The following is a 25,241-nucleotide window of genomic DNA, read 5'->3' as shown; positions in this document are numbered from 1 at the left end:
CATGAATAACAATAATAATGTTAATGACAATTAAAAATAAAAAAAAAATAATAATAAGAGCTCTCAGTTAAACAATCTATAAAAAAAAACAATAATACAAAAGATATTTGATAAATCTCAGTCCCTACCGTCCCACAACACAGTATCTCTGTTGCAGATCCCAGAGATGCTGGACACCAGAAAACCGAAGGTGTGCTGAGCAATGAGCAGATGATGTGAGGATGAAGACTTGGCTCAGGGAGGATAGTAAACCAGTCCAGTTCAGTCAAGTGCACCACAAAAAAAAACAAAAAAACAATTTAAACAGGATCTGTTAATGTATATGAAAGTGAACAGTCTTCTTTCTCTATCTATTTCTTTTTGTTTAAAACAATCCTGTAGAAGTAGGCATCAATCAATCTAGAGTCTCTGTTATCTACTCTGCTGCTGAATAATAGTAATAAACACTAACTGACATTTTAACAACATTCTAATGCCTGTATTTAAAGGGACTGTACATTTTGCTTGTGTGCTAGACAACATTCCGTACAGCATTTTAATTTTTTTTATATTATGAAATACACTGACATGGGTTACACATGCTAATACCTGTAGTGGAAATAATTGTGCCTCATGTTGCGGTGGCATAAGCACTACATAGTGGAGTCAATAATAATTAATTATTATTTGATTAATAATGAATTATTTAATTAATTTTGTTAAACTCCATGTTTGGGGGTCATTAAATAATATGTAGTGTCTTTACCTGTCCAATTTTAGCTTAGACAAGTAGGTCTTCATGATAGAGGACTTTACATATTATACAGCAGAATTAGCTAGAATTAATTATTATTAATGAATTATGCTCATTGACTCTGAAATTGAATCTGAACTAGAAGGACTAATTCCGTACAAGAAAAGTGCACACAAACAAATAACCAAGGATTGGTTTTATCACACAACTGGTTTATTAACTGTAATATCAAATAATGAATATTGATTATACATTCATATTATGAAATGGATTACAACGATACATGAGGGAACAGGGAGATTAATATATGAGGGAATTTCTCTATGATAATTACCCTAAATTCTAGAAAAGCTATTGTTGATCCCAGCAAGCATTCAGCAGCACCTCCTGAGAAATGAAAGGAATGAAATCATGTGACCTTACGTATCCCGGGAGATGGACTGGAGATAGCTGGGAGTATGTCACTTACATGCAGTGCTTTCTGGCGCGGCTTCCTGGAGCATAGCAGCCGCTGGCATTCCTCTTCTCCCGCTTGGCCAGGGACACGGCGCCCCCTCCTTCCGAGCTGGTGGCTTTCTGAAGTTCTCTGTGGAAATTCTCCATCATCGCTGATCTGCCGCCTTCTGAGAGACACGTCCATGCAGGTCTCTCCTGGGTCTCATCTCAGAAGGTCATTCTGAGAGTGTGTGGCCGTCTTCTGCCGTCACTGATCCTGAAGTTCTTGTCACCACTTTGAGGGTCAGAGGTCTGAGGTCTCCTTCAATGATTTGGGTGTGGCACTGAATTTTTGCTGGAATAAACTACAGTCCTTTTAACTATAGTTTTCTACTAGAGATAAAATTAAAATAGAACTTCTGTTCTATCTGGACCAGGCTTGAGGGGCCCAAGACTATTTAAGAAAGCCATGAGAGTCTGACGCCTGAGAGGCACCTGCAGAGAGCTTGAGACTACCCTATCTGAGAAGCATTATCTACTGGAAGCAGGAGAGAGACGTTCTTCAGAAAAACTTTTTCAAAAAATTCTCAAAAAAAGTCAGAGTAATTTCTCTCTCAAGCCTGAGTCACTTCCAAAGGTGTGTAAAAAAGAGTGTGAAGTGAAGTGTAGCATAATTTCACGCCACTGGGTTTTTAACCAGAGTTTAGAAAACCTGCCTTGAATACCTGATTGCGCCTCAGGGGTTGAGGATTGGAGCGTCTCTTGCTCCTGATTGGCTGTTTCCTGTACCTCGGTAGTGACATCCCATAAAATTTATGACCCTTGACAAGACAAAGACTTGAAGATGATTCCTGTTGAATGACTACCCCAAGATTTTGAATCATACTTTTGCGATATAAAAGATTAGATGTTAACACAAAGTAATATCATTCAGACAAAACCATGTTTTACATAATTCTTAACAAAATAACACACAGAGTATTTGGCTACCTTAGTTCTACATAATTTCATATAAAAAAGGTGATTTAAAACATATGTAAATTAATCCCACCCATTTAATTTCCAACAGTTGTACCCATAGGCAACTTGTTCATCAGGTAATTCAAGGAATTAATGAATGTGTGACTATTTTGTTTAACAATCTTTCAAAATGGGTGAGAAGACAGTTTTAATCAAGGTTGAGTCTGTGTGTCTTCTTGCAATCCAAAAGATTCTTCTCTTGACCCGGTGTCGTAAACTGTCCTTAAAAGGGCCTATAGTATCAGTTTTAAGACTCTCTGACACAGATCTTCAGGTACCAATTTGGGGCCAGTGCTTGCTGAAAAGCTTATCTCACATTCCCATCTGCTTATGTGGTGAGAAGAGAGACTGAGAGTGGAGAAAAGTCTTTCTGCATATTAACATAACTTTCCTCATATTAAGTCCCAAAAAGTATAATTCATTTAATTAAAAATTAATAATCTGTTCATCTCCACTACATACCTCACTGCATCACTGTACTAATGGATGAATTAGAGTGGGGCAGTAGGATAGATACAGGTAAAGAAGAATATTGAGTGGGACATAAGTGGAATAAAAAGGTGTTGGAGGACTTTATGAATTTCAGGTTCCTTCAGTCTCCAGTCGTCATAATGTGGATGTTAAGGTGGTGAGGACATAGAAATATCTGAGGGTGAATTTACAACGTGTACCTTCCATTTCTAATAGAGACTCAGGGCCTTTGGTGTCTGTTGCTAATAAATTAGCATAAGATTTGTGCTGGGGAGACGGCTCATGGTGAAAACAGATGCATTCGTAAACTGGTCATGAATCAGGCTCTGACTAAGGATCAAGCTGGATTCCCTGGAGGTTGTAGCAAAACAAAGAGGACAGAAGAAACTGTTAACCATCGTGGAGAGTACAACACCATTTCCAACATTAGTAGTAAAACACAGCGTATAGAGATTGAAAATACTACCTTCCCCTAAGCTCCTCCTGAAGGATGTGATGTCAGCTGTGTCTCAATACAGTCCATGTGCAAATACCAGTCTAGTTCTAATTATAATGAACTCAGTGGAAATGGAGTGCTGTCACCTTCATGTTAATTCATTTTGTCTGTGATGGTTGTTGATTACTCAGTAATAAAATTCATTTGATATTGATTATGATATTCTGGTCCGACAGTGAGAGCTGTTGTGGCTCTTCCTGCTTTGACCTGTTCATGTGCTAAATAAGTGAGATGGTTGCCTTATCTCTGGTCTCTATCCCACTGGTTTGGAACTTTTATTATGATAATAATACTGTTGACTGCAGCTAGGTAAGCCCACATTTAGATTCATGCTGTAACTACTTACAACTGCAACAGTTAGTCTTTGTCCAACAGTTAGTATGATTCCCCTCTACACCAACAGTAGTGTGTCTGCACATTTTCCTAGTTGTCTGATTATGTGGCATGTAAGATCTGTCTTGTTCAGTCATTTCTGAGTTATTGTATGTTAATGGATATCTTTAAGATTACAGAGAATAAACATGTGTTTAAAAAAGCACAGTACAATAAAAATGATCATAACATTTATATTTAAGCTAATCACATTTATTTTACATTTGTTTCTTTAAACTTCAAAATTGGGTTCTTTACAATCATCAGGTAGAAAAGTCATTAGTAAAAATATTGAAAAAGAAATAAAATAATAGCAATAAAACATTGATGCAGTTGTCAGATTCTATCACTTTTTACTAAATTAATCAAAACATTTTGAACAATCATCATACAATATTACAATATTAAAGAGAATAACAGCTTTTAGAGGAGAAAACACAACATGAATACAGAGTATAGAACAATTAAAGATAAAATACGGGGTACAGGATCTCAGCAGATTGATCCACACAGATCCTGCAGTGATGAGTTCACAGTTAGAGTCTAATTCTCAGTTACAGTTGTTTCCTTTGATGAGGAAGAAAGTTCCCACAGCGACTCCCAGCAGTCCTCCAGCCAACCCCACTCCACAGAACACAGACGCTCCAACACCGGGCAGAGACACCTGTACATCTGTAACACACACACACACACACACACACACGCACACAGTTAGTGCATTTTATTAATTCATTCAGTTTATTTACTGTTCCTGAGCATGAGCTGGGGTCTTCTGCCCTGTTCCACTGGTTTGTTCATCAGAGTTGAACCTAGCTTTCACTGTTACGGTCTGTTTCTATAAATTAATGGACAATTTTATTAGTTTTTCATTCATTCATTCATTGTCTGTAACCCTTATCCAGTTCAGGGTCGCGGGGGTCCAGAGCCTACCTGGAATCATTGGGCGCAAGGCAGGAATACACCCTGGAGGGGGCTCCAGTCCTTCACAGGGCAACACAGACACACACACAGTAACTCGCCACTTACCAATGTGTGTTTTTGGACTGTGGGAGGAAACCAGAGCACCCGGAGGAAACCCACGCAGACACAGAGAGAACACACCACACTCCTCACAGACAGTCACTCGGAGCGGGAATCGAACCCACAACCTCCAGGTCCCTGGAGCTGTGTGACTGCGACACTAACCTGCTGCGCCACCATGGCAACCGCCCCTTATTATTACAGTTTTTACTTCCTAAAATCACCTCCACGTTTCTCAAAACAATAAACAGAAAAACACAGCTCTCAGCCAAGTGGACGACTAGATTGAGCAGTGTGGTGCAAGGCACAGAAACATATCCATTAATAAGGAAAACTGTGGTGACAGCAGAGAATAGCAACATGATTGTGGCCACAAACTGCAGTCCCAGCTGGCCAAGAGCAGTGTATATGGGTGGCAGAATGTCACCAGGTCTAAGAGATGGTGGCCATAAAGCTTTGATTAGCAGTTGAGGAAGAAAAGTTGAAAATGCTACATGTCATGATGGCAGACTGTGACCTGTCCACATTCACGCTCATGACTGTAGCAGTTTTGCCTTTCTGATTCACCACAGTGCTTAGTACAAGATCTAATGCAGTCAGAAAGACTGGAATAAGGGTGGAAATTAAGGTACTGTACAGGTACATTACTGTCAATAAAGTTACAAAAAGTGTAGTGTATCTTTAAAGCTACAGCAGTGGTGTTAGAGTCCAGTTGTGTTCCCTAAAGGTTCATTACATTCTCTTCTCCAGAAGGAGAGGGGGATCTCTGTAATCTTTCATTATACAACTGTGGAGAATAAAATAACACAATAAAAGTCCTGGGGGTGAAAGAGGCGTATAAAATCAACACAACTTAAGATCTAGAATTACTATAGAATATAAATATGTACCCTTGAGACTACCACCGCAACAATAGCCAAAGGTACCACCCCAGTGACATTCTTTCTGAGAGTGTACAGAGAAGACCTCGCTGTCCCCAACACTGGGAAATTGATGAGACATTGCCCTGAGACTGGTGTCACTGGAAAACGGGCTCTTGGAGGGGAAGCTACGTATTTTCCAGTAGTCCCAATCATAGAGTGGGGCTTTAAGGATGTGGGGCTGTGGGGAGCCTAGGACTGATGTTTTGCCCCTCTCTCGCTGAAAGGGACCAGCTTCTACCTGCTCTACTGAAGCGTTGGTCTTAGCTTTTGCTGTTAGTTTGTGATTAATTCAAAGTAAAAATATTGTACACTGCTTTACCAACACCACAACATTGATTCGTTTAGATTTTATTAATGTTTTCATTGAATTAACTAACAGTTTTTAAATTATACTTGCTATTCCTGTTGCTGTGTGGATATGATTCATTATGCAGCTATAAGCAGAGGTGGAAATGACCAGTGAGTCCAAGTAAACCTTCTTTAAAAGGACATAGGCCATTCATACTGACAAAATATATTAACATCAACCAATAAAATCCCTCCAATCATGATAATTCATAAAAGACTATTTAGTAGTAACTGGAAAAAGGATCTCAGAAAACATTTGTTTTAGTCAGTGGACACTGGATTTAAAACATTCACCAGTTGAGCTGCACAATCCATAAGTGTCCTGCATCCACCTGGTTCACAAAATGATTTACTTATAAAACTTATAAGGATCAAAATCTCCTTCATTTCTTCCAATTTAATTGTTAAACATACAATTCAAATGATTCAGTTCTTTTGCAAATGAAGCAGTGTTAGTAACTTTATTTTGGGTTGTTTCCCGAACTCTTCTCATCACAGTGTGAATTACTTATCATTCCTCCTCAACATCCCCAGCAGTAAACATGGTCTAAACCTGCTTTATTTAATTTGTCTTAGTCAGTTTAAGGTTCTGTATGAACTCCTCCTGCAGCTCACCGACGTCTGCTGTTCACAAAAATACATTAATTGTCTGTGTGTCCTTCTCTGTTCTCTCAGTTACAGTTAGATTTGCCGCAGTTGCTGATCACACCCTGAAAATGTTGACATTCTCTGTACTCTGTAAATCCAAATACACAAATAATTCCACCTCTCTACTCTTTTACAAGTAAATGACTGCCCACCTGTCCTGCCTGACACTGATGGAAGAGTGACTGTAGTGGTCTCATGCTACCCACCCCAGACCAGCTGTTCACACTTCATCTACTGTATCCATTACCAACTACATTAAAGTTTATATGGACTGTAATTAGAAATTGATGCTATTGTTATCATTGTACAGTGTGGGTCATTTATATGGATACACCTTAATAAAATGGCAATGGTTGGTGATATTAACTTCCTTTTTGTGGCACATTAGTATATGGGAGGGGGGAAACTTTTCAAGATGGGTGGTGACCATAGCAGCCATTTTGAAGTTGGACATTTTGGATCCAACTTTTGTTTTTTTCAATGGGATGAGGGTCATGTGACACATCAAACTTATTGGGAATTTCACAAGAAAAACAATGGTGTTAACGTAACTTGACCCTCTTCCAAAATGGATCCAAAATGGCCGACTTCAAAATGGTCACCACCCATCTTGAAAAGTTTTCCCCCTCCCATATACTAATGTGCCACAAACAGGAAGTTAATATCACCAACCATTCCCATTTTATTAAGGTGTATCCATATAAACGGTCCACTCTGTAGTTATTAACCATGCTATTCTTATCATCACTACTATGCTTATATCAGTACACCTGAGTATAACAGACGTATGCGGTTGTACTGTGAGTTTTTATCAATTATCTATAACTTTTGACCAGAGGAGGATTGATCCTTGTGAGTCTTTGCTCCTCCCAATGTTTCTTCCTACAGCTTCGTAGAAGATTTTTCTGCCACTGTTTCCTTTGGCTGTTCACTTGGGATGTTGTTTAATATATTGTTGATCTTTGTTTTTGTCTTTATACTTTCTGTAAAGCTACATTTTTTGTGACATCTGTTTTAGAATGTGCTATACACACACATTTGTTTAGATTCATTAAAACAAACAGGTTAATAATCAGGTGTAAATCTCACCCCATGTTTTGGTCAGTGCTCTGTCCAGGGCTGTGTGCTGCACACTGCAGGAGTAGATGTCCCCCTCCTCTGGAGTGAAGCTCAGATGAGAGATGAGGTTGAAGGTGTCATCAGTGTTAATGTAATATCTGCTGAGACTGGCTTCGTTCGTCACATTCACATTGTTCCTGGTCCAGGACACTTCCACATGTGGAGGGTAGAATCCAGTGATGTGACAGATGAGGGTGTTTTTAGAGCCCAGCTGTGCACTGCTCTTGGTGTAGACTGAACTCTGAGGAGCAACTAGGAGTAAAGTTGTTCATGAATAATTCATCAACATTTTTGATTTCCAAATTAATAATACAACATATGTAATATACAAACCTCTTTACATTATCATTAACACTTTTCATTCAAGACAATCCTCTATGAAAATGTTTATATAGTTATAAATTATTTAGCTTCAAAAGAAGCCTTTGCTCATTATTTAAGAATATGAACCATGTCTATAATTATTCCATATTTGGCTTATTTTCAGTTAAAACCCAAATCATAATAAAAAATGAAAAGGATTGAAAACAGATTTATGGTAACACTTTCTATGCATATTATGTCTAACAATCTATAACCACATTCATAAAGAGTTATGATCTATTTAAAAAGGCATAGTATACATTTATTATGCATAGATATATTATAAATGCATCAAATTAAATAGTAATCACACTATGACCTGTTAACATAATAGTTCCAAAATTATATATAATCATACACCAACTATGGTGCCCTTAATACTTCATTGACACACTGATTCATTCTGGAAAAGTGATGAAAGCTACTGTCTCATGTAAACCTGCCTTTAGTTTGTCAAAGATTGGTCAGGGCTACAATTTATTCTAGAAAGATATTCTAAAATGTCCTTGACTCATTTATTCCTAACACTAAAGAAGATAAAACGGTTAATGTGATAGTTCTGAAAGTGAACTGTTTTCTGATTTGTGCTTGTTATAGGATTTCAGCTGGTCTCTGTTACAGTGGGGTTTTTTTTATGTTTTATAGTGTACCACATGTTTTCCAGTGGGAGACAGGTCTGAAATAGTTGTAATCCATTCAGAAAGTGGACTTGCACTGTCTTACTGAAATATGCCAAATATCTCAGAAAAAGACGGATGGCAGCATGTTGCTCCAAAAGCGTTGTATATTGTTTAGCATTAACGGTGCCTGCAAGCTGTATGAGAAAAAGGATACTAAGGAAGGTGAAAAGGACTTTATCGATTGGCTAGACAGAGGAACCAAGCTTGGACTGTTGTACAGAGGGTTAGGATGATAAAGGATGCAGAAGGGAATGTGCTCACTAATGAGGAGAGTGCACTGAGGAAGCTGGAAGGAGTACTTTGAGGAGCTGATGAATTAAGAAAGCGAGCGAGAGATGTTTAGATGAAGTAGAGTTAGTGAATCATGAAGTCTCTAGGATTAGCAAAGAGGAAGTTGGGGCAGCTATAAAGAGAATGAAGACACATGAAAATCTGGGAAAAAGTGGTTGAAGCTAGATGTAGAGATGAGGTGAGTATCTGTGAGCAGGAGTATGGTTTCATTCCAGTGAAGTGCACCACAGATGCAATGTTTGTTTGAGAGTGTTGGTGGAGAAATACAGGGAAGGCCTGGAGTTACATTGTGTTTGCTAATCTAGAAAAAGCTTATGATAGGAGACGAGAGAGGAGCTGTGGTATTGTATGAAAAAGTCAGGAGTAGCAAAGAAGATACCTATGAGGACAGTGTGACAGTGGTGAAATGTGCAGTAGGAACAGGTTTAAAGTGAAGGTGGGACTGCATCGTGGATCAGCTCTTAGTCCTTTACTGTTTGCTATGGTTATGGACGGGTTGGTGGCTCAGGGTGGCAAGATGATTTATGATACGATGAAGGAGAAAGTTTATAAGTGAATTTATATAAGTTTATAGTGAGGCCTGTTATGTTGGATGGTTTGGTGGCAACTGATTACTTTTAAGTAATTTTCAGTAAGTTTTTTCAGTAATTTCAAAGAAAAGTGAACTCTTCTTTTTTTTAGTGGAAAGAACTAAAAAAAAACTAAAAAATCTGCTCATTTATATTTAAAACATATTTTTGTCATTTTTTTGGAATTTTTTTAATTATAATTTATTTTTGTTTTTAATTCTTAAGTCTGTACAGTTTATGTGCAGGATGGGATATTGAGATATGACTGACATGGTTATAGTTATATAGTTATAACTTTTGTAACAAAATATGCCCTAAAAAATACACAGAAACCACTTGAAATGTTTACAGAAATCTAGAACTATTTTTATGTTAATTTATTGCTAATTTATGGTTTACATAAGCAACCAAAGATTAGCCAGAGATTGTTTGCCGTGGACTTTATCCCGTTAGCTCCCTAGTAGAAACTCTGAGTAAAATCATAATGATCACGTGTGGATAGAGCCACTAATGTTCCATAGAATCATGCTGTATCTCCAGCACACGCTGCACAAGCCCTGCCCCATGCCTAAAGCATGCAGAACATTTCCAGCTGTGAGACTGTGACTTTGATAAAGCATGCTCCACAACCACTGTAATCTGCAGTATAGTATGAAGTACACTTTTTGGGTAGTGACAGGCGAATGGTTTCTAGACCTAGAAAAAGCTGTGTAGCAGAAGATATCATTTCCCCTTTCACCTTTATTTACACACCACCAATTTAAGATATGCAAATATTTACAGACGCCCTAAGAAGGACTGGCACCCCCTCCAGGGTGTATTCCCGCCTTGCGCCCAGTGATTCCAGGTAGGCTCCAGACCCACCGCCGCCCTGAACTGGAAAAGTTTGTTGATATTGAGGTAAAATCAAATATAAAATATCAGAGACACACAGTGCACACACAAAGCAGTGTAAATGGTCCGCACGCACAGACACTCACAATGACAGGGAAAAACAAAGCCCTTATATAAAACGTGAAAATGTATATCATATCATTCAGTGCCTGAATTTATTCCTGAAACACAATGAAAAATGATTACACTCACACCTTTAGGATTAAAAACTTAAAATGAAAAAGTGCAGTGTAAAGCTAAACTGGGCTCAACATTACTGTGTTTTATTAGATGCTTAAACATAAGTATGTTGAAAGTTGTTGAGAAAATTTATACTATCTTCTGAATGTTTGAAGGCTGTGACTCAATTTTTTAAATTTCTGCTCTTTTACAAAACAGAAAATCATCTCCTCTCTCCATATAATCCATTAATACACTGGACACATTTTCATGTTTTTCAGATGAATTCACCACTAGATCTGTGTATTGGCAACTACCTGGCAGTAATAAATCACGATACAGTAGTTATGATTTGATATATTGTGATATTTATGAAAAGTGCCATGGTATAAGAAACAAACCACCATAAGCATAAAATCTGTGCGCATTAAGATGCCTTATCTTTTAATCAGAACAGTGGGATCTGCATGTGCAACAATGATTTATATTTTCTTAATTTGTGTTGGCGCCAGGTGAAATGATCAATTACATTTTTGTTTTTGACCACTTGGGGTGCTGTGGGTTTTAAAAAAAGTGTTCTGAACACTTGGTGGTTGGCGAAAAATTCAACAGTATTTTCACCGTATCACATTTCATGGCATAGGAGTGTGAAGTTCAAACACTAGAGTAAGTGTATGTAATTTGAGCCCAGCTGATGAAGCATTGTCTTTCTCTTTATGTAATACTTAGCTAAGTGGGGCAATAAATGGATTGGAATACTTTGTGATTTTGAACAACTGACACTAAAGAAGGAACGAGTCAAAAGCCTCTACAGCCAACTCACCTTCTCACAGTGAAGTGGCTCCAGTATGTTTATCGTATAGTAAAATAGCCACTACAATTTGTTTACCTAAAGAGTGGCGTCACAGTGGAGCAGCAGGTAGGGTCTCTGTCACAGCTACAGGGTCCTGGAGGTTGTGGGTTCGAGACCCGTGATTCCGGGTTTCCTCCGGGTGACTGTCTGTGAGGAGTGTGGTGTGTTCTCTCTGTGTCTGCGTGGGTTTCCTTTGGGTGACTGTCTGTGAGGAGTTGGTGTGTTCTCCCTGTGTCTGTGTGGGTTTCCTCCCACGCTCCAAAAACACACGTTGGTAGGTGGATTGGGGACTCAAAGGTGTCCGTAGGTGTGAGTGTGTGAGTGAATGTGTGAGTGTGTGTGTTGCCATGTGAAGGACTGGCGCCCCCTCCAGGGTGTATTCCCACCTTACGCCCAGTGATTCTGAGTAGGCTCTGGACCCACCGCCGCCCTTAACTGGAAAAGGGTTACAGACAATGAATGAATGTTTGCTTAAAGAATCCTGCCAACAAAACTTTTTTTTCCTTTTTTAACCAATAGACAAAAAAGAAAAGACAACACAAAAAGTTGTACCATGACGCTGAATATTACAGAGACTGTAATATCCCACAGGTCTGATTAAAATAAAAGGGGACAGAGCTGAAGTGTGGCTTAATTTGGATACTGTTGTAAAAGTTCACATTTTGCTTTAGTATGAAAACCAGTTTTTAGTTTTAAAATCTCAAGTAATAAAGAAATTTAATTTAAATTTAATAAAGAAATTTAGAAAGTTAATAAAGAAAAATGAATAGTTCCTGTAACATCCAACATAACTCTTCTTAAGCAGTCTGAAGAAAGGAATTACAACTTAAAATATAATCAAAACTTTTTATCTCAAAAACAAAGGGGATTGCAGGATTCCTTAAAAAAATGAACAAACGTAAAAAAACGTACACAAGTGAGAATGTTTCCTCCGGGTGCTCCGGTTTCCTCCCACAGTCCAAAAACACACGTTGGTAGGTGGACTGGCGACTCAAAAGTGTCCGTAGGTTTGAGTGTTTCTAGTGAATGTGTGAGTGTGTGTTGCCCTGTGAAGGACTGGTGCCCCCTCCAGGGTGTATTCCTGCCTTGTGCCCAATGATTCCAGGTAGGCTCTGGACCCACCGCGACCCTGAATTGGATAAGGGTTACAGATAATGAATGAATGAATGAAGTGAGATTGTATGTAGTTTGTATTGCCTTCTTTTTTGTGAAATCCAAAGTAAGCCACACTTTCAAATTCAGCCGTACTTGGGCAATGCCGTTGGATAGGTTTACTACTGCTAAAGTTAGCAGTGGGCCCTTTAGTAATTTGTTTACAATGGGGTGGACATCTAATGACTGAAGACTAAGTACAACAGTGCGCTCTAGCAGTCAGGAGTTTAAACAACACAAAATTAACCACTATCTGCCACAAATCTTTGTAGGTAAACCATTAATTAAAAATCAATACTCTGTTTTTGAGATTTTGATACAATATTGCAAAACAATTTTTCGATACTCAAGTATATAGATATTTTCTTACACTCCAATTCACCACAGATTTTCTGTAAAACTTGACACGAAATCTCTGGATTATTAAAGCTTGGTGGTGAGAACTTTCACCTCCCAGCACTGGGATCTTGGGTTCAAATCCCGTTTGGGTGGAGTTTCCTGTTTGCGTGGGTTTACCATGGGGTCTCCGATTACGTCCCACAGTCTAAACACATGTAGATTAGGTGAACTGATGACTATTTAAGCAAAAATAAATGTTTTTTTTGCCTGACAACATCTTCCACTGCTGAAGTTATGTTCTAAACACAAATGCCAGGAACGGTTGAAGGACCTGGATGTTATTCTCGATTCACCCAAAATAACGAGGACACATCGGTTCATGACATTCCATCGAGAATGACCTGAAAAACACATCATTCACTGCGGCATCATGAATTTGCTCTTGTGGGAGACTTCTCCAGGAATGAATATAGTGCTCAATAACATTCTGACACAACTCCAAATCGTTCAGGTGCATTATCCTTTATGTGCTGTTTGAAAACATGCCTTTAATAAAGGGACCTATGTTGTCTCTGTAGCAAACGTATTTCCACAAAAACAATAAAACCAAAAGATATATAGTCTGAGGATACTGTTCACTTGTTAAACAAAACCTAATAAAAATTGTAACTATCTTAATCTCACATGACTTTTACAGCTTTAGGCAAAGAACAATACTGCAGTGTTTATTCTTTTAGTTCTATTGTTGTTTAAACTTATATCAGTATATATAGTGCTGCTAGTTTTTGTTATTCCGTATAATACATGGTGAAATTGTTATAAAAAGGGCAAGGATTTTCTAAACTTTGAAAGTTGTAGCTTGTTGTATAAGATGCAGTTGATTTAATACAATTTAATTTGTATTCTTATGTTTGACTTTTCACAAGCTGTTGATTTTCTTAGACGAAAAGTGACTGTGCAGCTGTTTGTGTAATTTGTAGACAGTGCCTTAGGCCCTCACTGCAGTGACAACAGTTGTGTGACCAGACGTCCTCTTTTACCCGGACATATCCTCTTTTTTAGACTCAAAAAATGTCCGGGCGGAATTTCACAAACGTCCGGGATTTTGTTTTTCTGGAGATTACATAGAACTTCGAGAAGTTTCGTTCACAAACTAGTCCCACCCTCCCCTACTCTTGAGTGAGAAGGGGGCGTGGTGAAGTAGCCTAAAATCTTCTGATTGGACGGTCTGACTGTAGAGCTAACGTTATTGGTCGGTAACCTTCTCTGTAAACATTTAAATGGTCAGTCTGCACATCAGTAGTCCTTGTTTACGTAAAAGGACTACTGACGTGCAGACTGACCAATTTTACCATGTTTTGTGTAGAAAATATAGCAAATAAAGGTGTAAAGGACCTAAAAGCACACATAGTTTCAGCTAAGAATATAACGGCAGCCGAGGGTGATAAATGCTCGAGGGGGTCTACATATAGGGCAGCACGGTGGTGCAGCAGGTAGTGTTGCAGTCACACAGCTCCAGGGACCTGGAGGTTGTGGGTTCGATTCCCGCTCCGGGTGACTGTCTGTGAGGAGTGTGGTGTGTTCTCTCTGTGTCTGCGTGGGTTTCCTCCGGGTGACTGTCTGTGAGGAGTGTGGTGTGTTCTCCCTGTGTCTGCGTGTGTTTCCTCCGGGTGACTGTCTGTGAGGAGTGTGGTGTGTTCTCTCTGTGTCTGCGTGGGTTTCCTCCGGGTGACTGTCTGTGAGGAGTGTGGTGTGTTCTCTCTGTGTCTGCGTGGGTTTCCTCCGGGTGACTGTCTGTGAGGAGTGTGGTGTGTTCTCTCTGTGTCTGCGTGGGTTTCCTCCGGGTGACTGTCTGTGAGGAGTGTGGTGTGTTCTCTCTTTGTCTGCGTGGGTTTCCTCCGGGTGACTGTTTGTGAGGAGTGTGGTGTGTTCTCCCTGTGTCTGCGTGGGTTTCCTCCGGGTGACTGTCTGTGAGGAGTGTGGTGTGTTCTCTCTGTGTCTGCGTAGGTTTCCTCCGCGTGACTGTTTGTGAGGAGTGTGGTGTGTTCTCCCTGTGTCTGCGTGGATTTCCTCCGGGTGACTGTCTGTGAGGAGTGTGGTGTGTTCTCTCTGTGTCTGCGTGGGTTTCCTCGGGGTGCTCCGGTTTCCTCCAACAGTCCTAAAACACACGTTGGTAGGTGGATTGGTGACTCAAGAGTGTCCGTAGGTGTGAGTGTGTGAGTGAATGTGTGAGTGTGTGTGTTGCACTGTGAAGGACTGGCGCCCCCTCCAGGGTGTATTCCCATGTTGTGCCCAATGATTCCAGGTAGGCTCTGGACCCCCGCGACCCTGAACTGGATAAGGGTTACAGACAATGAATGAATGAATATATTTGCTCTTGAATAGAACTCGTGAATTTTCAAGAACATGTTTTCACTGTTATTATTCAAGGTTAATAAATTCAGATAAAGAAATTCAAGCTCAAAAAAATTCAAACAATATATTTCGCAGTTGCTCAAATTCGCCGCTAGATGGCGAAATACAAACACAACTTCCACACCGTGGAAAACTACATGTTTAGCTTCTTTCCGCGGATATTATCTCTTTATTTTCAAAGTCTCACTAAAGACACAATATAACAGACTGTTGATATCCTGAAGATGAATATATTTTACTGTGGATTTTTTTGTAATCTTTTGGCATCTTTTGTTACATCAGGAATTTGCGATTGAACCTGTGAATGTATGTTTGATAACTGGTGAAAACAGGAGCCGTGTTCTGGTGAAGACAATCCAGGACCGTATCAGAGAAACACAGACAAACCCACAGAAAAATCCAGAATAGATTCCTTGTCCTTGTCCAAGTGAAATACTGGAGGAAACATGGAGGTCCAGGAGAGGAACAATCAGATCTCATCCCGAGTGCGCTGCTATCTTTCAGAGGCCACCGTCCCACGAGCCCGCGAGCACTGGTGTAAAGGTAAAGCAATAAGGCCCGCTCGCTCTTTGAAGAAAAAACCTTGCACAAGCCTCTCTCTCTGCACCTTGCACGAGCGGATAGTGAAAAAAATGTAACGATTGCAGTTTTATGTATTTATGTTAGTTATATTAGTGTTAAAATAATTAATGGTCTAAATTTAATGATTGCAGAATTGTAACTATTTTTCTGCTTACTGTTTTAAAACAATTCGAGTTCGTTTTAAACAACATTCAATATCTACATCTAATGGTTGCAGTTTTTCACTTAAAATAACCCAGGGTCTGAGTTTAATGACTGCAGGTTTGACTGCATTTATATAATTTACTTTTTAGCTTTAAATTAATGACGGTCTAAATGTACACAGTAAATTCACCAGTGTTAAATCAACACTAATTAGTGTTAAATCAACACTGTTGGTTGTTGAATTAGTTTGATTTACTTTGTTTATTTACTGCTAATGTTGTATATAATGCTTTTTCACATGAGTTGGTTAAAAATGTAAATAAACCTGTTTAGACCATGTTATTTTTATATATTGTTTGCGCTAAATATTGCATGTTTCCCTGCTACGGCCACAGCCCCGCCCTCGATCGTATAAGGTGCGATAAATACATCCCTCTGTTTGTAATGAATCTATAGATGAGTTTCACTTTCTGAACTGAACACTGTTTGTCACACTATGTAAATATTTCATGATGAATGAACCAACAGAAACGCTCCAAATTACTGTGAATAACATCTTTTTACACTTACTTTACACTGTTTTGGACAGTTTTCATTGGACACCAACGATACACACACACACACACACACACACACACACACATCTGTGAATCATTTCTACTGATCTACAGTTTATTTGTGAGTGCTCTGTGTGTTGTAATCGTGCTCAGGTCTTACCTTTTGGTATCGCGGGGTTTTTATTAACTTGTATACTGAGACCCAAGTTGTTTCTGCAGACTTCTATATTAGCAACAGCCGACTCATAGGCTCCTTCTTCATAGGTGAACGGATCTGCGAACTGCGGCAGAGTCATCACTCCTTTCTCCAAACTGAAATCAGCGTGCCACATTTCTTCTCCATCGAGTCCATAGATAAACTCTCTCTCTGAGTCCGAGCAGATATATAGTGCGACATCCTGGTGTTTCACTAGAGAGAGAGAGAGAGAGAGAGAGAGAGAGAGAGATTAAAAAATGCGATTTATAAATAGTCGAAAAACATCATTTTAGCCGCTTCACACCCTAAATTAAACAGTAAATATATTTAAATACTTCCCGCCACTACTCTCTGACTCTGTTAAAAGTGGCATTTCATAATAAAGTAATGAGCGCCAACTGTCGGTGTTTAAACAACACGAGTCTGATCTTCATTCACCCGGTCACTGACTGTCGGCACCTGTACCTCTGCCTTTCCCCGCCGCACTTCCACAGATGAGAATACAGCTGCTTTGTGACAACATTCATTATTAAAGGTGTTATACATTACACTGGAATAAACCTGAATATGAAACAGTGGGCATTTGATTGAATAATATATGGATCTAAACTGATTAAAGAATATAAAATCTTATCACATTAATGAGTCAGTGGTTTATTTACTTTAAGAGTTGATTATATGGTGTAAATATGTTAATTAAAATTCATTTAAATGTTTGTACATAAACAGGATTTTAAATTTAGATAAAGGTGAAAAAACTAAAGAACACACACCTGCTATCTTCTAGAGTTCATTGTGTGTACAACCCCTGTGTAATCACTGTGTAAAGTGTAAATAAAGTTAAAATAAAATATCCCAACTTTATTGAGATGCTACATCAAGTTAATATTATTAATGAAATGGTAAAATGTCTCACTGCCAGCGTCAGATGTGTGCTCTGTGTTCTATTTTGAATAAAATATGGCTCTATGAGATTTGCAAATCATTGCATTCAGTATTTATTTATATTTATGTACATTTTACACAGCGTCCCACACTGTTTTTTGGAGTTTGGGGTGTTCACTGCTTATTGTGGTGCATTGTGGGATGGTTATAACGCACAAAAAACTTAATGTTTTCAGAGGAAAATAAAAATCGCAAGAACAAAAAATAGTACCACATAGTAAATAAGGCACCATTTCCAACACAGCCATGTTTCATTTATTTTAGTACTTAACTGTAGAAAACCAGGATCATAGTATAAATAGTTCATGTTAGTATCATGGTTATCATTAGTTACTAATTGTAGAATAGCAGTATTACAATATTATGAAATGCTGCTTTTAATGCCATCAAAGTGTCTCCACAGCGACATAAAATACTTCATCCTAAAGCACCAAAATGGTGTTTTTATGACATTTTGAACCCAGTAGGTTTAAGGGCATTACTAAGTTACTAAGTAAACCATGGCTGTGTCTGCAATGGTGCCCTGTTCACTATTAGTGCACTATTATGTGTTCCTGCTATTCTGTAGTACTGTCTGGAAACATTCACACATCCCACAGTGCATCACTGTGAACCATGTACCCATAGCAGATAGTGGATGTGTGATTTTTAAATCATATTTATGTGCAAAACTTTTAATGGAAGTTCATAAAAAGAGACAACAACAATAACAAAATAATTAACTCTCAAAATATATATTATAAATAAACATATCTAACTTGTAAGTTAAATGATAAAGAAATAAAATTTCCAGACTAGTTTTCTAATGGTGTAAACATGATTATTTTTTATGTTTGAACAGCATGATACCTACCACAACGCCCCATTTTCTGTTTTTTATTAACCAAACACGTCCCAGAAATGCCATTTATTGACCCTCTTGGCTTTCCATATTTAACACCTTCAGAGTGATTCCAGTGTGGCATTAAATTCACTCTCCTAAAACACCGACACTGGGTTTTTATGTTTTTACTGCGTAATAGCAGCCAAAACTCCATATTTTCTGTGGTTTTTTTAAGCAAATGCAAAATAAATAAATGCCAATTATTGACCCTATTGACTCTCACAAAGGAACACTTTTTGGCTCTTTATGGCTCTCTGAACATCTATGTATCAGAAGATCAAAGAGGCACAGCACTTCTAGTGTTAACTGTCTTTACAGAAAATGAAGCCCAAAGTCGTTTAAAAGAAGTGAACATGCCAACTGTGGCTGTGGTGCTTAGGAAGACTGAATGTCTGCAAGCTTTTCTCATACCCCCTCCCTCCACCACAAACACTTATCAACTAATTATCAACACTTAACCAACTTTTAACTTCCTAGAGACATTTAAACTGCTGTAATAACACTAATGTCAAACTTACCTTTAAATACAATATAAAAATGCTTTAAGTTAAATTTAAATTTTATTGCTTTAATATAAAATGTAAGTATTTTTACTTAATTGATTACACATTTAAATGTTTAATAAATGAAAAAAAATGTTTTAATGGATTAATGTAAAGGTTAAGTTCATAAGTTAATTCTGCAGAGACTTTTTATGTGTAGTCCTTCAATTTTCTCATCAAATCTGTTAAGAGCTGTTTGTTTTTCCCAGTGTAACTGATATTTTCATCTGGTGGGTTTTACTTGTGTGCAGGGACGATTTCATTTTAGTGTTGTGGTGGTGCTGAGTGTGGGAGGGGCTGGGGGCTCACGGTGGGGGGAGCTCCCAGTATGCTCAGCGGCCACCCATTTGCTCTCTTAGGGGTTCAATAAATGTTGTTTAAAAAGCAGTAAAGATTCAGTCTCATTCTCCTGCCTGTACTGTAAATTACTGTAAGTGCACTGTTGCTTGTCTATGGACATTTTCTCTGGTTTTGAAAATCACTAACATTATTTTCTTGTTTAAGGCTGTTTTAAAACAGAATTTTAAGCACCTATGTAGAAGCCAATGTTTTATTTAATTTTACTCAAGATATTAAGAAGAATTATTGGTCATAGTAAATTGTTTTTTTAGATGTAATATCTTGATGTTTGAAGTTACACTCAAGATTTCATTACACTTTACTTAACTTTTTTAAGGCAAATGATTTACACAATCCTATTAAGTAAATTCAACTTATCTGGAATAACAGTGTTGTTTCATAACCACAACATCATGATCATGTGACCATGACCTACCTCTGGGTTCAGGACTCTTTGTCACATGATCATTGTCAACTTGAGAAATGGTGGTTAACTTAATTTTGAATAGTAAATGTGTTTTTTCAGACTGCACAGGGCTGAAACATGCTTTTCTGTGGGAAAGGTGTCTGTAAACGCAAATAATAGATTTTGAGGAAATGCACATGAATTTTTGCCATCTACAGAGAAGACTAAATTAATTTACATGTGTATGTTATATTTTTACACTTCCAGGAACAAGATGTCATCTACATATAATCTATTTATGTGTGAGGTAATGACATGAATTCTTGCCACCTACACATTTATTTAAGTGTGAACATTTAATAACTTTACATTTCTAGGAGAGCGTTTCTAAAATATTTAGGCCCCAGTTATTTCTCTTACAAAGTATATGTAAAGAACCTAAACAGCTTATTTCACACCCCCATGATGTCTGTGTGTTGTCTGTGTTGAGTCTCTGTGTTGAGTGTTTGTGTTGTGTACCTGTGTTGAGTCTTTGTGTGTTGTCTGTGTTGAGTCTCAGTGTTGAGTTTCTGTGTTGAGTCTCTGTGTTGAGTGTCTGTGTTGCGTCTCTCTGCTGAGTCATTGTGTGTTGCCTGTGTTGAGTCTCTGTGTTGAGTTTCTGTACTGAGTCTTTGTGTGTTGCCTGTGTTGAGTCTCCGTGTTGAGTCTCAGTGTTGAGTTTCTGTGTTGAGTCTCTGTGATTAGTCTCTGTGTTGAGTGTCTATGTTGCGTCTCTGTGTTGAGTCTTTGTGTGTTGCCTGTGTTGAGTCTCTGTGTTGAGTTTCTGTATTAAGTCTTTGTGTGTGGCCTGTGTTGAGTCACTGTGTTGAGTTTCTGTATTAAGTCTTTGTGTGTTGCCTGTGTTGAGTCTCTGTGTTGAGTCTCAGTGTTGAGTTTCTGTGTTGAATCTCAGTGTTGAGTTTCTGTGTTGAGTCTCTGTGATTAGTCTCTGTGTTGAGTTTCTGTATTGAGTCTTTGTGTGTTGCCTGTGTTGAGTCTCTGTGTTGAGTCTCAGTTTTGAGTTCTGTGTTGCGTCTCTGTGTTGAGTCTTTGTGTGTTGCCTATGTTGAGTCTTTGTGTTGAGTTTCTGTATTGAGTCTCTGTGTTGAGTCTCTGTGTGTTGTCTGTGTTGAGTCTCTGTGTTGAGTCTCAGTGTTGAGATTTTGTATTGAGTCTTTGTTTGTTGCCTGTGTTGAGTCTCTGTGTTGAGTCTCAGTGTTGAGTCTCTGTGATTAGTCTCTGTGTTGAGTCTCTGTGATTAGTCTCTGTGTTGAGTGTCTGTGTTGCGTCTCTGTGTTGAGTCTTTGTGTGTTGTCTGTGTTGAGTCTCAGTGTTGAGTTTCTGTATTGAATATCTGTGTTGAGTCTCTGTGTGTTGTCAGTGTTGAGTCTCAGTGTTGAGTTTCTGTATTGAGTCTCTGTGTTAAGTCTCTGTGTGTTGTCTGTGTTGAGTCTCTGTGTTGAGTCTCAGTGTTGAGTTTCTGTATTGAGTGTCTGTGTTGAGTCTCTGTGTGTTGTCTGTGTTGAGTGTCTGTGTTGAGTCTCTGTACTGAGTCTGTGCATTGAGTCTCTGTGATGAGTCTCTGTGTTGAGTCTTTGTGTGTTGAGTCTCAGTGTTGAGTTTCTGTATTGAATCTCTGTGTTGAGTCTCTGTGTGTTGTCAGTGTTGAGTCTCAGTGTTGAGTTTCTGTATTGAGTCTCTGTGTTGAGTCTCTGTGTGTTGTCTATGTTGAGTCTCAGTGTTGAGTTTCTATATTGAGTATCTGTGTTGGGTCTCTGTGTGTTGTCTGTGTTGAGTCTCTGTGTTGAGTCTCTGTACTGAGTCTGTGCATTGAGTCTCTGTGATGAGTCTCTGTGTTGAGTCTCTGTGTGTTGTCTGTGTTGAGTCTCTGTATTGAGTCTTTCTGTGTTGCCTGTGTTGAGTCTCTGTCCTGAGTATCAGTGTTGAGATTCTGTGTTGAGTCTCTGTGATTAGTCTCTGTGTTGAGTCTCAGTGTTGAGTTTCTGTATTGAGTCTCTGTATTGAGTCTCTGTGTTGAGTTTCGGTGTTGCGTATTTGTGTGTTGCCTGTGTTGAGTCTTTGTGTTGAGTTTCTGTGTTGAGTCTCTGAGTTGAGTCTCTGAGTTGAGTCTCAGTGTTGAGTTTCTGTGTTGTGTCTCTGTGTTGAGTCTTTGTGTGTTGCCTGTGTTGAGTTTCTATCCACACAGCACTAACCCTTTCATTAGGATGGAAATTCACACTGATGGTTTCTGTAGTTTAGTGATACTACAGTGATATATGAGTCCTGTATTTATTGGTTATAGTTTCATTGGGAAGCGGCCCGTACAGGGTTTACTGATAACTTTGTTTTTTGCCATACAATGAAGTTTTATTGTGACATTTCTCTTAACCAGACTGTCACTCACACTGATCAGCCATAACATTACTAACACCTCCTTGTTTCTACACTCACTGTCCATTCTCTCAGCTCCACTGACCACACGAGCACTTTGTATTTCTACAAATTGTAGTCCATCTGTGGCTCTGCATACATTCCCCCTGTTCTTCAGCGCTCAGGACCCCCACAGAGCAGGTGTGATGTGGTGGTGGATCGTTCTCAGCGCTGCAGTGACACTGACGTGGTGGTGGTGTGTTAGTGTGTGTTGTGCTGGTGTAGAGTGGATCAGACACAGCAGTGCTGCTGGAGTTTTTAAACCCCTCAGTGTCTGGACTGAGAACAGTCCACCGACCAAAAACATCCAGCCGACAGCGTCCTGTGGGCAGCGTGGTCATGAGGTCATGGCTAATGAGTGAATCTGTGAGTGAATATTACATCTTACACTGTACTTAACAGACACCAATGTCATTTTAAGGGCACTGTTAAAAAAACAGACGTTTTACACAAACACCAAGACACTTCATATGAAAGGTTCTCAAATGTAGAAAAAACTTCAGCCTGTGATATTCCTACCTCATCTTGCCTTCGTGTGATGGCACACATTATGTCTGACAGGTGTCTGATAACTACTCAGCAGCATGTAACATACGCATGACATGTGCCATCTGTCAGACATCTGCATGTCGTTAGCTATGGCATGGCGTTTGTGTTTGTACATCTACTTCACATTAAGACGACAGGAAGTATGCTGTTTACATGGTCATTCTGTATGTTTTATAGCCCCTGAGAATGCATTTTGATGTATTAAATTAGTTGTTATATGAAGTGTTCAGAATAATTTTAATAGAAAACAAAAAAATGCAGAAAGCAGAAATATGTTAAAACACTCCTCAGATATCACTGCTCTCATCAGAGCGTTCTGATAATGGTCTGGGCCTGTCTCTATGCTGTAGTCGTGAGGCTTCTGATTGGGCAGTGAACCTGTCACGTGTCTCATACATAACTCAGATGTTGTAATAGGGACAGTCCTTTTGTGCGGCGTGGATTTATTTGTGAAGATTAATTTGATACTGTTTTCTTTGCAGTCATTGGTTTCTCCTCAGAAGCTGATGAAAATATTGTACCCACCTTCAAACACTTTAAAATGTACAAAATTAATGTGTTAACTAAATTTTTTCAATCTTAAGACACTGAAATGTATAAAGTCAACATAGATGTCAAACTAGACGTAAAGCACCAGATGGTATCCCTTAGTTCCATGCTGCAGAGGATCAGACACCTGTCAGTTATAATGTGTGTCAGGACACTGAGGAAAGATGATGTTTAAACTCTATATAATGTGTATAAACTGTTAATATAAAATTAATAAAGTCTCTATGTTAGTGAAAATTACAAAAACAAACACGACAACAACAAAATTAACTTGGCCAAAGAAACTGTTTTAGATCAGAAATCTTCAATTAGAATAAATAATAAATAATTGAAAGAATCATTACTGTTTATAATTCATCAGCTGAATTCTGTTTCACAAAATAAAAATCTTAATAAATATTCAGTGCTATGTTCCAGACAATGACGTACTAAAAGACAAAACCTTTGACTTATTTTACAGTTTCCTTCGTCTGTAATTATTTATAATCCATTGATAAATGAGTGAACGTGAGGTCCACAGCTGAAGGGTTGTGGAAGAAAGTCATTATTTTGTTTATTTTATTTATTGTGTAAAATGAGTGAGTGTCAATATTAATTGAAAGTTAATTTTACAAAGAAGCTCTTAAGAAATGTACTGTACGTACAACTGAACAAACTCAACACACAGACGTCACAGAGGCAGTGTGTAGGACACAGACTGGGCACTGGTGTGTTTACCCATGTTCACAGGTGTAGGTTTAGAATTGGGTGGAGGAGACATATCGCCCCTCAAAGTTCAGTGGGGGGTAAAATATCCCCTGATTATTCCTTCTCACAGCATCATTGTAGTTTAGTTTTTTAAAAGAGTGGTGTGTTTTCTCTGGTTGTTAGATTTAGCTAAAATGATTATTATTCTCATGTTGTTTTTAAATCAGATCTAGTCTTGTACTGAGGCAGGAGAATGTCTTTATTGCGTTTACTGTCCTTCCCTTTCTCCTCCTGCTGCTGATTAACGGAGGAGCACTTGTTTGGATCAGATTTGTGTCAAGAAGAGTTTAAAAAATGATTTAATCTCAAACACAAAACTTATAATTTGGAAACAAATTCACCCGTTCACCCAGGTGCTGTCTTTCTACTTCTGTTCACTGTTTTTGTCATTGTTTCTTGTTTTTCTTTTTGATATTCAGCGTATTAAAGGTTATTAAATGTACAGTAAAGTACTGAGTGATACAAACTGTAGCAAATATAACTAATTACTACACTCTATAATCATTATAAATTACTGTACAATAATAAATGGGCAAATCCAGCTGATCCACATTACACTCAACCACAGTAATAACACAGTAATTACACTATAACTGTTTATTATTAAACACTGAATATTAATGTTCTCACCTTTAGTTTCAGCAGAAATCAGAGCTGCGCAGACGAGGATTAAACACAGCTTCATTGTGATCAGCGCAGAGGACACACACTCACACAGGAGAGAGTCCAAACTGAACTCAGTCTCTCTGTGTCTCTCTCTAACTCCCACAGCTCAGGATCATCAGCCAATAGGAGATTTACTTTCACTCTGACTCTGCAGTCTCCGGGTGAAGTTAGTTTTCAGCCTCAACTCTCAGCAGGAGTCGCTCAGAACATTAACTCACACAATCACTCTGTGTTCTAATAATACATTTATCTTTAGTCACTTATTCTGTGTTCATTCACAGTTACTGCAGTTTTTTCTCTGGGTTTAGTTCAGTTCTGTGGCTGAGCAGTAACTCACTGAACACAATGGTGCTGTAGTTTACTGTGT

General features: G+C 38.5%; 1 protein-coding gene across 1 annotated transcript; it reads right to left on the bottom strand.

The window, feature by feature from the left end:
- Positions 1 to 3,705: 3,705 nt before the first annotated feature.
- On the bottom strand, positions 3,706 to 24,971 carry LOC136665651 (H-2 class II histocompatibility antigen, A-U alpha chain-like). Its single transcript, XM_066643296.1, has 4 exons — positions 24,839 to 24,971; positions 16,744 to 16,992; positions 7,556 to 7,837; positions 3,706 to 4,199 (listed from the first exon to the last, which is right to left on the bottom strand). The coding sequence occupies exons 1-4, from the start codon at positions 24,891 to 24,893 to the stop codon at positions 4,078 to 4,080; spliced, it is 708 nt and encodes a 235-aa protein (XP_066499393.1). The 5' UTR covers positions 24,894 to 24,971; the 3' UTR covers positions 3,706 to 4,077.
- Between the last annotated feature and the right edge of the window lie 270 nt (positions 24,972 to 25,241).

This window comes from Hoplias malabaricus, chromosome 14 (genome assembly GCF_029633855.1).
Source record: "Hoplias malabaricus isolate fHopMal1 chromosome 14, fHopMal1.hap1, whole genome shotgun sequence".
Classification (NCBI taxonomy): Eukaryota; Metazoa; Chordata; class Actinopteri; order Characiformes; family Erythrinidae; genus Hoplias; species Hoplias malabaricus.
Note: the sequence above shows the minus strand (reverse complement) of the source record. Positions and strands in the feature narration are given on the sequence as shown.